Genomic DNA, 12,708 nt, shown 5'->3' on the forward strand with positions numbered 1-12,708 from the left:
AAAAGCTGTCTGGGCTGCCCCAAATGTGTCACCTGAAGACTAGCTGCCTGTGGAAACTTAATACTCTCTGCTTCCTTCCCCGCACATCTTGGGTTGCAGGTCATACTATTATTTGTAGTTACCAGACCATGGTTTCATCCCGACTGGTTTCAGGTTGCCAGGCTTACGGCTCAGCGACTCTGACTTTGTAACTGTGAGATCCACTACACCATTGTAGTGTGCGTCTGGCCACAGGTGCCTTTCATACTAGTCATGTAGACGGTTTCCAGCAGCAGAGCTGACAGTCATTAGTGGAGCCCCCTTTTCATTAAACAGGTCTCCCTTGACCCTATTGTAATATGTACGGATTCAGTGAGAAGTCTCCAGTCTATTGACTGATGCCATTCCTGCCACTCTTTGGCCTCCACTGTTTGTTGTTCTTGTTGACCTTCATCGTGCTGCCTGCTCAGTTCTCTCCCTCCAGATCCCAAGTCGTGTGGATATCCAGGGAATGAACTAGCCAACCGTTCGACTAGAGCAGCTCTTAATAGCTCCCCGTTCACTGCTGATCCAAGGCGTGGATTTGCTAGTGCAAATGAGATCTCTACTCACTCGGAAATGGAATGGCACCTGGTGGGCTACTGCCCTATCTAATAAACTCCACACAAGCAAGGAGACTACTGCAGCATGCCAATCTTCCTTTCGCTTCTCCCTGAAGAAATCCACAGTCCTGTACCAGGTTAACCCATTAGCCACGGGTATGCCCTCCTGCTGACTTCTCTATTTCCTTCATCTTGCTTGTATTATTGATAGTAGAACAGATGTCCATTACATTTCTAGCTTTCTCACTTTAACTGTTATGAATCTCCCGATCAGAAAACCTTCTCGGTGGATGTCTCTACTTCTGTATGCACCACTCGTGGATCAGGGTCTGATAACCCTGTTGTCTGGTCTGTCCCCCCGTCAGTTCCTCTGTAAGATCTAATATGTCAAGTACTTGTGTACTCCTCATCAGTAAGCATCATATCAATCTGAAACTTCCTGACAAATTAAAACTGTGTGCCGGACCGAGACTCGAACTCGGGACCTTTGCCTTTCGCAGGCAAGTGCTCTACCGACTGAGCTACCCAAGCATGACTCACACCCCGTCCTCACAGCTTTACTTCTGCCAGTACCTCGTCTCCTACCTTCCAAACTTAACAGAAGCTCTCCTGCTAACCTTGCAGAACTAGCAGAACTAGCACTCCTGAAAGAAAGGATATTGCGGAGACATGGCTTAGCCACAGCCTGGGGGACGTTTCCAGAATGAGATTTTCACTCTGCAGCGGAGTGTGCGCTGAGGTACTGGCAGAAGTAAAGCTGTGAGGACGGGGCGTGAGTCGTGCTTGGGTAGCTCAGTCGGTAGAGCACTTGCCCGCGAAAGGCAAAGGTCCCGAGTTCGAGTCTCGACCCGGCACACAGTTTTAATCTGCCATGAAGTTTCATATCAGCGCACAATCCGCTGCAGAGTGAAAATCTCATTCTGATCATATCAGTCTGATTGATGGTATTACCATCTTGGGAAGGTCAGGTCCCTTTGTGTATCTGTTTGGGGGGAAATGTCATGACACTCGTAACAGGGTTCTGGCTGGGCACAAAGCTGATGAGACGCAGTCCATTGCCATTAGTTTTCACACGTATACTCTCATCTCCCATTTGTTGTCCTATACATTTATTCCTGTCCCACATTGGCATTGAAATCGCACAAAATTATCTTAATACTTCTGTTACCAATGTTTTCCACTGTTCTTTCTAATTGTTGTAAAAATCAGTTTTCTCCTCCTTGTTGCTTACATTTATTGGTGCTTATGCATAAACAAAGGTTATTTCTCCATACTTTTGCTGAGCAGTGAGACATGGTGATTGCATTGAAGTTTTTCACCAAATAGTTATTCACTACAAATTCTGCTCCATGTCCATGCATTCCTTTCTCTTTGCAGCCTCCATAACAGATTACTGGTTTATTCTCACATAAAATCACTTCCTCACACCATTTAGTTTCTTGTAATGCAGTGACGTTGACTTTATGTTCCTCCAACTTGGACACTGTGATTTTGGCAGCTCGGCTCCTGGGCTATATATACTTCTAACATTCCATGTGCTGACCCATAACCCAATCTGTCTAGCCATTTTCATCTTATAAGATTCTATCCTGCTTGTAGGCACATTTGTAAATTTACTGACCTTAATTGCCTTAAACCAAATTTTTATTTTAATTACAGTGGCTGAACAGATAAGTGCTTGGAATAATTTTAAATAATAAAGTTGACACTGTTGAAGTTAAATTACAATTAATGCACATATATTATTACAGGAGACTTACATGAAAATCAATTTTCCAGTTAGAAATTCCAGTTTAGTTCAAAATGATTAGCAATATGTAATGACTCCATGGAATGTAACATAATCACACAAGTGACAGTTTATAACTACACATGTAAACTAATTCATTGTACTTTATACTAATGAGAAATGTCATACTATTGACTGTTTCCTCCAAATTTAGCTCAGCAATGACTGACTGTGGCCCTGTTCACTTTGCCTGTCTGTAAACTGACATGAGAAGTATTTATGAAGTGTTAAAATTCAAATATTTACATATTCAGTACTGTAAATGACATGAACTGCAAGCGGTACTTTGACACACCAGCACCCAGCTTATTTCATTTAGCTATTGGCCTTATGTACTTAAAATTGTATTACTGCGAGGCTGTCTGTCCTGAGCTGATTTTTAGGCACACACTGTTCTTCCCTGTTTTTTAAATAAAACCCTCCCAGACATTTTTAGAATCTAAAAATTTATGTTCATGACATTTCATTAATTTATTATTGTAGTAGAAGTATACATTTTTCAATACGTAACAATTAAGTAACACACGTTAATGGTTTGCTTCAGGGAGTTCACTTAAGTTGTCGTTTCCATTTTATACACGATATTTCTACAGTTGCATAATTATCATCTTGAGGTGCTGCGAGTTGTGTTGTTGTGCACTCGCTGTCTGGACTCCAAGAAGACTGAATTATTGGAGGTCTCACACTGCTTACTCTTGATATTCTATGGTGCTCTTTTGTTTTTCAGACCCCCTACAGATTTTTGGTGATCGCACGTTCTCTCAGTGTTTCCAGTTCTGGCTTTGTTGTCCAGCAAGATCTTTATAAATTGATTGCTCACGTTCTCTCAGTGTTTCCAGTTCTGGCTTTGTTGTCCAGCAAGATCTTTATAAATTGATTGCTGGACCCAAGTCTTGTTTAAATTGAAACTTCCATCCCTGTTTCTTATGTTTTCCAACATCTTCATTTTGTTAGCCTCCTTAATTACACTGTCTCACAAACTTGTTTGCACTATGATGCAGGTTTTGCGATTCACTTCTTGATTGTATTTGAGGCAGTGCTCGGCTACAGCTGATTTGATTGATTGCGTCTGATGTTGTTTGCATTTGTGACTGTTGTAATAGTCTATCCAGAGTAAAACATACCACATTCACGTGGAATACAGGACTGACCAGGCTTTTGGCGACCTAGATAGTCCTTAACACTAAAAGAAGACTTCTTAACCTTTGTTGACAGGAGCAAAATACAGTTTTTTTCTTTTCTTCTCTCTCTCTCTCTCTCTCTCTCTCTCTCTCTCTCATTAAAAGCAGGCATGGATGGGGAATCAGCCTAGCGAAGATGGAGAAATCCATTGAGATAAGCAACTTTGACAAAGGGCAAATTATTATTATGCAGAGCCTGTGAACCATTATCTCGAAAACAGCAAAGCTGGTCAAATTTTCACAAGCTACTGTCATGCGCATCTACAGAAAGAGGTAGGAGGACAGTGTAACTACCACTAGCCACTACATGGTTGGATGAACATGGCTCTACGAAAGAGGTAGGGCATTGAAACTACTGTTTGGTGCTACATGGTTGGACATACATGACTCTTCAGAGGGTTCATAGGCTTGGGGGCTTGTCTGCCCTGTAAAGTAGGATAGATGGTGATCTGGGGCATCTCTGCCAAAAGAGCACAGTGCTGGTACACACATAAGAGTTTCAGAGAACACAATTTACCTTATTGAACATAGAGCTCTGCAGCAGACCACCCCTTCATGGTCTTACATTGACCCAGCAACATCGTCATTTGTGATTGCAGTGGGCATGGGGCCATTAGGATTCAACTATTGATGAATGGAAATGTGTTGGTTCTTCGAGTGAATCACCTTTTTGCTATAGTACATTGATGGTTGTGGAGACAAATGCTGTCATCGAGGTGAATGGCAGCTTGAAATGTTCAGCATGCCAAGGGTGCAAGCTGCTGAGAGCAGTATTATGCTGTGGGAGGCATTCTCCTGTGCTTGCATAGAACCTGTTGTGGTAATCGAAGACACGCCGGCAGTTGCAAACCACCTGCATCCCTTCACGTTTGATTTCTTCCCTGATAGCAATATCATCTTTCAGCAGTATAATTATCCATGTCTCAGAGACAGAACTGTGTTACAGTGTTTTGAGGAGCATTATAGTGAACTCATGTTGATGTCTCGGTGATTAAATTCTCCTGATATAAATACTTTGAGACCTATCTGGGTCACTGTTGGGTGCCATCACTACCCATTATTTACACAAATTACATGACCTATGCCTTAGATTAGATTAGATTAGATTAGATTAATACTAGTTCCATGGATCATGAATACGATATTTCGTAATGATGTGGAACGAGTCGAATTTTCCAATACATGATATAATTAGGTTAATTTAACAACATACTTAAGTTAATATAACAACTTTATTTTTTTGTGTTTTTTTTACTTTTATTTTTTTATTTATTTATTTATTTTTTTTATTTTTTTTTTTTTAATTTTAATTTTTATTTTTTTTATATTTTTTTTCTTAATTTATATCTAAAAATTCCTCTATGGAGTAGAAGGAGTTGTCATTCAGAAATTCTTTTAATTTCTTCTTAAATACTTGTTGGTTATCTGTCAGACTTTTGATACTATTTGGTAAGTGACCAAAGACTTTAGTGCCAGTATAATTCACCCCTTTCTGTGCCAAAGTTAGATTTAATCTTGAATAGTGAAGATCGTCCTTCCTCCTAGTATTGTAGTTATGCACACTGCTATTACTTTTGAATTGGGTTTGGTTGTTAATAACAAATTTCATAAGAGAGTATATATACTGAGAAGCTACTGTGAATATCCCTAGATCCTTAAATAAATGTCTGCAGGATGATCTTGGGTGGACTCCAGCTATTATTCTGATTACACGCTTCTGTGCAATGAATACTTTATTCCTCAGTGATGAATTACCCCAAAATATGATGCCATATGAAAGCAATGAGTGAAAATAGGCGTAGTAAGCTAAAACTGTTGGATCCATGGTATGCAGAATCAGTGATGTAATTTGTTCCAAAGATGGACAAATAAACTACTAAGCAGGTGGTCATAATGTTTTGGTTTATCAAGGTATTGTCCACATACCAGAATAAACTCATGGTTTAAACTTGGTGGATTCTAGTGTTTTTGCTTCAGTGTGTTTCATTCATTGATTTGCAATGGCAAGATACATATTACCATTCCATTTGTTCATAATACTTTCTGTAGAACATACCTAAATAATTCAGTGAAATAATCACCATCTTTTCTGTGACTAGTTCCATGGAGTCAGAAAGCGGGATTTCTAAAGAGAGAGCCTACTTAGAAATTGACCCTAATATTCCTGTCGTGTGCTGCAGTTGACTGAAGTGGTGTATTAAAAGAGTGGAGTTGTGAATGTAGTATTCACACTTCCCCATATATTTGCTGAGAATGGATGTAGGTGTGCTGTGGGTCTTAAGGGAATGCCTTCCTTGTTTGGTTTGGAAAGACCATATAACTGTGGTGGTAAAGGTTGAGCTGAAGCTGAGAAAAAGAAGTCAGAATTGCTTGTCTTCCTTATGCTGAGCCAGTATCTGTAAAGATCGGTAGACTTGTGTGGAAACGTGGCATCCAATGTATTTCACTCCCATCAATGAAAGGAAAAAGTCATCTTATTAGAGATGATCTAGGTCTCGGGAAGCCAGGTATGTACAGCCCATAAATTCAGAAGTGAAATGTGTTACATGATGCAGATTATTAGAACAATTAAGGAGAGATACAAGGAACATCAGCAACACGTGTGATTAAAAAAGCCAAGGAAATCCACCTTCACTGAGCACTGCCTCGAAAGTAATCATAAAATGAAATACGATGGGATCAGTTTCGTGGTGCAGACACCAGTTTCTGAGATGGCATAATTAAGGAGTCTATTGAAATAAATGTTGAAAAACGTAATAAATGAGGACAAGGCTTAGGGTCTGGACTCAATTAAGATATCACCAGCCTTAAAGTCCACTCAAGCTTGGAAATACTAAGAGAGTGTGCGTTTCGTGGAAGATCATTGCGGGCTCTGAAAAATGAAAACTCGTCAAAGGACATCATGGACATTGTGAGTAAAAATTGGTTCTAAATAGCAGCACTGGCTGGAGTTCAGGCAGTGAGAGCACACAACAGCTCAACTTGCACCACATGGAGAGGACAACTATGTTGGTTGTCACAATAATGTGTAAAAGCAAAACAATGGCTCAGCTGAACTTCCATAAGCACACTATTAATCAGTGACACTGAGAAAGTCTTAGAGTGCATTCAATTTTTTGAAAGGTTTGAATTCTAAAATTTATATAATTAGACTACAATATTTTACATGTTACCTGTCAGTGTATTGCCCTTTTAAATACACGTGTTCATATTTGAGTTTTGTGGCTTACAGCCCTGAACATCTGCACCTGAAATTAAATTATCTACCGACCTTGCTGGTGCAAATCAGTTGAACTTGCGCATCATTACACTCTTGGATACCCTGGAATTGAAGTACTGCAATGTATCACAACTTTCTCAAATAAATTCAAAGAGTTTCTTCGGTAACAATCTCTTAGTGTTATTAATTAAGGTACAGCAGCTTTTTCCATTCAGTATTTTACAAGTTAGGGGAATGTCACGTGGCTATATATCTCAACTTCTGATATTCAATTGATATTAATGTCATTTCAATATTCTTCTGCTGTTTTGCCCCAGTGTCACCATATTGTTATACTGCATGCATTTATTCAGTATAATGCTGCGGAACTGGGACAACGACGCAAGGAATATACACAAAGCCATTACCTGTACCTCATCTCTTGGTGAAACTGTGATTGCCACTCCACCTTCAAGGCGCGTGACTGTCCTCCCTACACTGGTTACATGCAAAAACAGACAGCAAAGCCTCCAAACAGTTTCGTATTTATAATTACTAAATAATTAAATTGCTTAACTATTGCAACCACCATTCATCAGCTAGGTAGACGTTGGGTTGCACATCCTTTGCCAGAGTGATATGCAACACCTTATTGTGTGGGAGACAATGCCTACAAATGAGATATTTCAGTGCTGAAGTACACACTTATGAGTGAGGTTGAGCGTTGAAGCACATTTTATTTTGACCACTTTTCTTGATAAAATATTTTTTTACAAAATATTTTTACCATTGTTATCAGCTACTTCTTAGTTACATAATGAACAATAAAGATTGTAAAATTTGGATTACAATAATGTTTTTATATTTTACATACATACGACATTTGAATAATTTTAGTAAAAGAAAGAAGAAAAAATAGTATTTTCATTTTGAGTGATATTAGAGGAAGTGGAACTTTCTACCTTTTTACGTTTCACTTTCTTGTTGTGTCGATCGTAGAGTTAGTGTCTCTTACCATGACCCTTCCTTATACTACTACAGGGGACAGTCAAATGAAAATGGGATAGATGAAAAAAGTAAGTAAACTTTATTATTTCAAAAGTAATTGCCATAACTGCTAATACATTTATCCCATTGTGAGACGAGATGATCAGTGTTTTTTCGTTGCTGTCGATTTGCTTCGGATGAAGAGGTGTATGCGTGGGTATAATTGTTCTGTAGACAGCCACAAACAATTATCCATGAATTATTGTGGCAGTCTTGTCCCATAATCACAGTTATGGTGGTTACTTTCAAAGTAATAAACAGTTTACTTACTTTTTTCCATCTGTCTTGTTTTCATGTGATTTCTCCATATACAATCAGTATACATAAAATAAGAAGTAGACATGTTCATTCTACAGCTTTAATAATGAATACATCCAAAATAGTTTTATATAATGTGTTGCTGACATGATTGGTCAGTATCTGAAAAAAACTATAATTATTATATTGTATTTTGAGTTGCTTTATATCATTACTAAATTTCATTTGTCTCAATTTTCAGCTATAAGCAATTTACTGAAAACTGACAGTTTCATGCCACCAGAATTGTGGTTATTGGAGAGCAAAATTCTTACATTTATGGACTCTAATGGAAATTGTGATTCTTGCCAACTTTACTATTATCGGCTATGCAAAAGCTTCCATCATCTAAAACATGGGCATGTAAGTGGTTTAGTTGATTTGTGTTTGTTAACCAAATTTATGATTACTCATCATTTTTTGTTTTCATATATGAACGATTTTGCCTTTATATTCTGACTGATGTTCTTGAAAATACTGTAGTTGGACTTAATACCTACAGCTTGGAAGCTGACTTGGTAAATTTGGATGGTGACTTTATACGTTAACTCAATTAAGTAGATACGTTAATACCATCTTGAAGTTCAAATTTTGTGTGTGTGTGTGGTAGGGGGGGAAATGGTAACGAGCAGACTTAAATATTGATTTTATTTTGTGAGGATAGGAGGCTGAAGACTAACTGAGCATTTGTGTTATAATAAAGTAAAACATATCTTTAAATATATGGTTTAAAGCTTTCATGGTACAGGAAATGCTTAAAGACTACTTATAAAAGGGTTGGTTTGAACACCGCAATACTTTACTAGACATGGTCCTGTTGGAATAGAATAGAATATTTTTATTTGCCTTTCAGTATTTTTCATACAATTGGCTTCATCAAAGTTTACAGTGGAGTACAGTTAAGCACAATAAACACTTACATACACAGAATTATTTAGCTTATTTAAGAATTGAAAACATTTCTTTATCACTTATTAAAAGCATATATTATAATGAGTATTTCCTAGGAATTCTTCAGTTGTATAGAATTCACTGCATTTTAACCAATTTTGCAATACACTCTTGAATTTATTAAATGAGGCTGTACGAGCTGAGTATGGTAACTTATTAAAAAAATTTATGCACCAATGTTTATAGTTATTATGGACAACAGCTAGCCTCGAGAAAGGAAAATCCAAAAAGGGTCTATTTCTGGTATTGTGTGTGTGTGTGTGTGTGTGTGTGTGTGTGTGTGTGTGTGTGTGTGTGTGTGTGTACATCACATCTCGTGCTGAATTTGTCCAGATTTTCTTTAGCGTACATTAAACAGTTATATATGTACAGGGTGTTTCAAAAATGACCGGTATATTTGAAACGGCAATAAAAACTAAACGAGCAGCGATAGAAATACACCGTTTGTTGCAATATGCTTGGGACAACAGTACATTTTCAGGCGGACAAACTTTCGAAATTACAGTAGTTACAATTTTCAACAACAGATGGCGCTGCAAGTGATGTGAAAGATATAGAAGACAACGCAGTCTGTGGGTGCGCCATTCTGTACGTCGTCTTTCTGCTGTAAGCGTGTGCTGTTCACAATGTGCAAGTGTGCTGTAGACAACATGGTTTATTCCTTAGAACAGAGGATTTTTCTGGTGTTGGAATTCCGCCGCCTAGAACACAGTGTTGTTGCAACAAGACGAAGTTTTCAACGGAGGTTTAATGTAACCAAAGGACTGAAAAGCGATACAATAAAGGGTCTGTTTGAAAAATTTCAACGGACTGGGAACGTGACGGATGAACGTGCTGGAAAGGTAGGGCGACCGCGTACAGCAACCACAGTGGGCAACGCGCAGCTAGTGCAGCAGGTGATCCAACAACGGCCTCGGGTTTTCGTCCGCCGTGTTGCAGCTGCGGTCCAAATGACGCCAACGTCCACGTATCGTCTCATGCGCCAGAGTTTACACCTCTATCCATACAAAATTCAAACGCGACAACCCCTCAGTGCCGCTACCATTGCTGCACGAGACACATTCGCTAACGATATAGTGCACAGGATTGATGACGGCAATATGCATGTGGGCAGCATTTGGTTTACTGACGAAGCTTATTTTTACCTGGACGGCTTCGTCAATAAACAGAACTGGCTCATATGGGGAACCGAAAAGCCCCATGTTGCAGTCCCATCGTCCCTGCATCCTCAAAAAGTACTGGTCTGGGCCGCCATTTCGTCCAAAGGAATCATTGGCCCATTTTTCAGATCCGAAACGATTACTGCATCACGCTATCTGGACATTCTTCGTGAATTTGTGGCGGTACAAACTGCCTTAGACGACACTGCGAACACCTCGTGGTTTATGCAAGATGGTGCCCGGCCACATCGCACGGCCGACGTCTTTAATTTCCTGAATGAATATTTCGATGATCGTGTGATTGCTTTGGGCTATCCGAAACATACAAGAGGCAGCGTGGATTGGCCTCCCTATTCGCCAGACATGAACCTCTGTGACATCTTTCTGTGGGGACCAGGTGCACCGCCAGAATCCAGAAACAATTGAACAGCTGAAGCAGTACATCTCATCTGCATGTGAAGCCATTCCGACAGACATGTTGTCAAAGGTTTCGGGTAATTTCATTCAGAGACTACGCCATATTATTGCTACGCATGGTGAATATGTGGAAAATATTGTACTATAGAGTTTCCCAGACCGCAGCGCCATCTGTTGTTGAAAATTGTAACTACTGTAATTTCGAAAGTTTGTCTGCCTGAAAATGTACTGTTGTCCCAAGCATATTGCAACAAACGGTGTATTTCTATCGCTGCTCGTTTAGTTTTTATTGCCGTTTCAAATATACCGGTCATTTTTGAAACACCCTGTTCATGCTAGGTACTGTCATTACACTGAGATATTTAAAGTGGTTTCTGCAGGAATCTCTGGGTGCTGATCCTAGTATACATCTGATGGCCTTCTTTTGCCATCTGAAAATACATTGGACGTGGCATGCATATGCCTTCCTCTGACCTTTGGACTGACTGACCCAGCTAGTCATAGAAGGAACTGTAGTTTAATGGAGACTGTTTTTAATGTGTCTTCTGCTACGGTCCTCTTGGTATTGTCTCATCATAACCACACTCCAGTCAAACTATGAAAGCGTGGTCATCAATGAAGTATGACACTTAGTGCTGAAAGCACCTTTGTTACGAACACCAATATACAACCAGAATAGAATTGAAACATTATTTGAATTGCTGACCTGCAGGATGCCAGCCAGTGACACTATCCACTGTGCCACACCTCATGCACCACAGCTTGTGGCTTTGCTCCCTCTTCTGCAGGAACATCGACCCATTGTTTAAGATGTTCTCCGTAGGACTGATTACAGCACCCTGGTTTCAGATCTTGTCAGTGGGCTTCTGTATGGCACCACTAAGGGATCCTGGAGTTCTGGTCGTAAGGAATCCTGGAGTTCTGGTCGTATTGTCACCTCCGATTCCCTGTGATGAGTATCAGAGGTGGTCTCCCCTTCCCCCTTGTTAAAGCTTTGCGAACATCTAATGGGTCTTCAGTTTCATTGAAAAGACACCGTTGCCGATCTGTGTTCCTTTCGTCTTCTTGATGATGGCTCATAATCCTTGATTTTGTATGTAAAGATCGAAACTTGACAAAGGATACAATACAGCCCGAAGTAGCACTTTAGTAACTTTTCCAGTAGTCATCTTTCCGCACATATAAAAATTCGTAATAAGATTCCTGGGCTGTATCTCACTGGCTGGTGCTTGGCGTTATAGTGTTCTTGGACTTTCTCTGAGCATCCAGAGTCCATACAGGAGCCAGCTGTCTTGCTTCTTTTGTCCTTGTGATGAGGTGTTTCGCATAGTCATCTTGAGTATAATCAGGTTCAAATGGGGACAGTATATCAATTGTCATTTCGACCTCACAACTTTGGAGCAGAAAGAACAGTGTGAAGCATGTATTGTCTTGCTTCACTGTGGTGTACGTGAATGTCTGTATGGGTATTATGGTATTCGAGTCTCTGCTAGACATCAGTACACATCGACAGCATATCTGTCAGCATCTTATTAAAGCATTCTGTGATGCTGTTCATCTATAGGTAGTAGACGGTTTTCATCCTGTGGGTGCTGTCACAACATGACATTACCTCTGATACTAGTCTCAACTGGAAAACTTTTCCACTATTGGGGATCATTTCACAGGGTGCTCCCTGCTTCAAAATGATGTCTTCTACAAGGAACTTTGCAATTTCTGGAGCTTCGGCAGTGGGCACAGCTTTGGTGACAAAATAGTGGATGAAATAGTCACTCCAGACTAATAACCATCCATTCCCAATTGCCTACTTTGGGACTTTCACCAAGAGGCTGATTTCATATGGGTGGAATGGAGTGTCACTGGCATTCCTTGCAGGGGCTCACAAAGTGTGTAGTGGATCGGTAGAAGCCAGGCCAGTGACAGCTACATCTGATTCTTTCTGGACTGTTCACAAATCCCAGGTGACTGAATGTAGGAGTGTCATGAAAATTCTTCAGGACAGATGACCATAGATGAGCTGGGATAGTGAGCAGCCATTTCTGGCCTTTTGGGTCATAGTTCCCTTTATGTAGTGTTCCATTTACTG

At 39.8% G+C, this 12,708-nt stretch overlaps 1 protein-coding gene across 1 annotated transcript in view; it reads left to right on the forward strand.

The window, feature by feature from the left end:
* The window catches only part of LOC126484112 (uncharacterized), a 273,492-nt gene that overhangs the window by 202,923 nt on the left and 57,861 nt on the right, over positions 1-12,708 (forward strand). The window contains exon 12 of the mRNA XM_050107490.1: positions 8,297-8,457. Within this exon, the coding sequence (XP_049963447.1) occupies positions 8,297-8,457 (161 nt within the window). The remainder of the gene's footprint in view (positions 1-8,296; positions 8,458-12,708) is intronic.

This window comes from Schistocerca serialis, chromosome 6 (assembly GCF_023864345.2).
Source record: "Schistocerca serialis cubense isolate TAMUIC-IGC-003099 chromosome 6, iqSchSeri2.2, whole genome shotgun sequence".
Lineage (NCBI taxonomy): Eukaryota > Metazoa > Arthropoda > Insecta > Orthoptera > Acrididae > Schistocerca > Schistocerca serialis.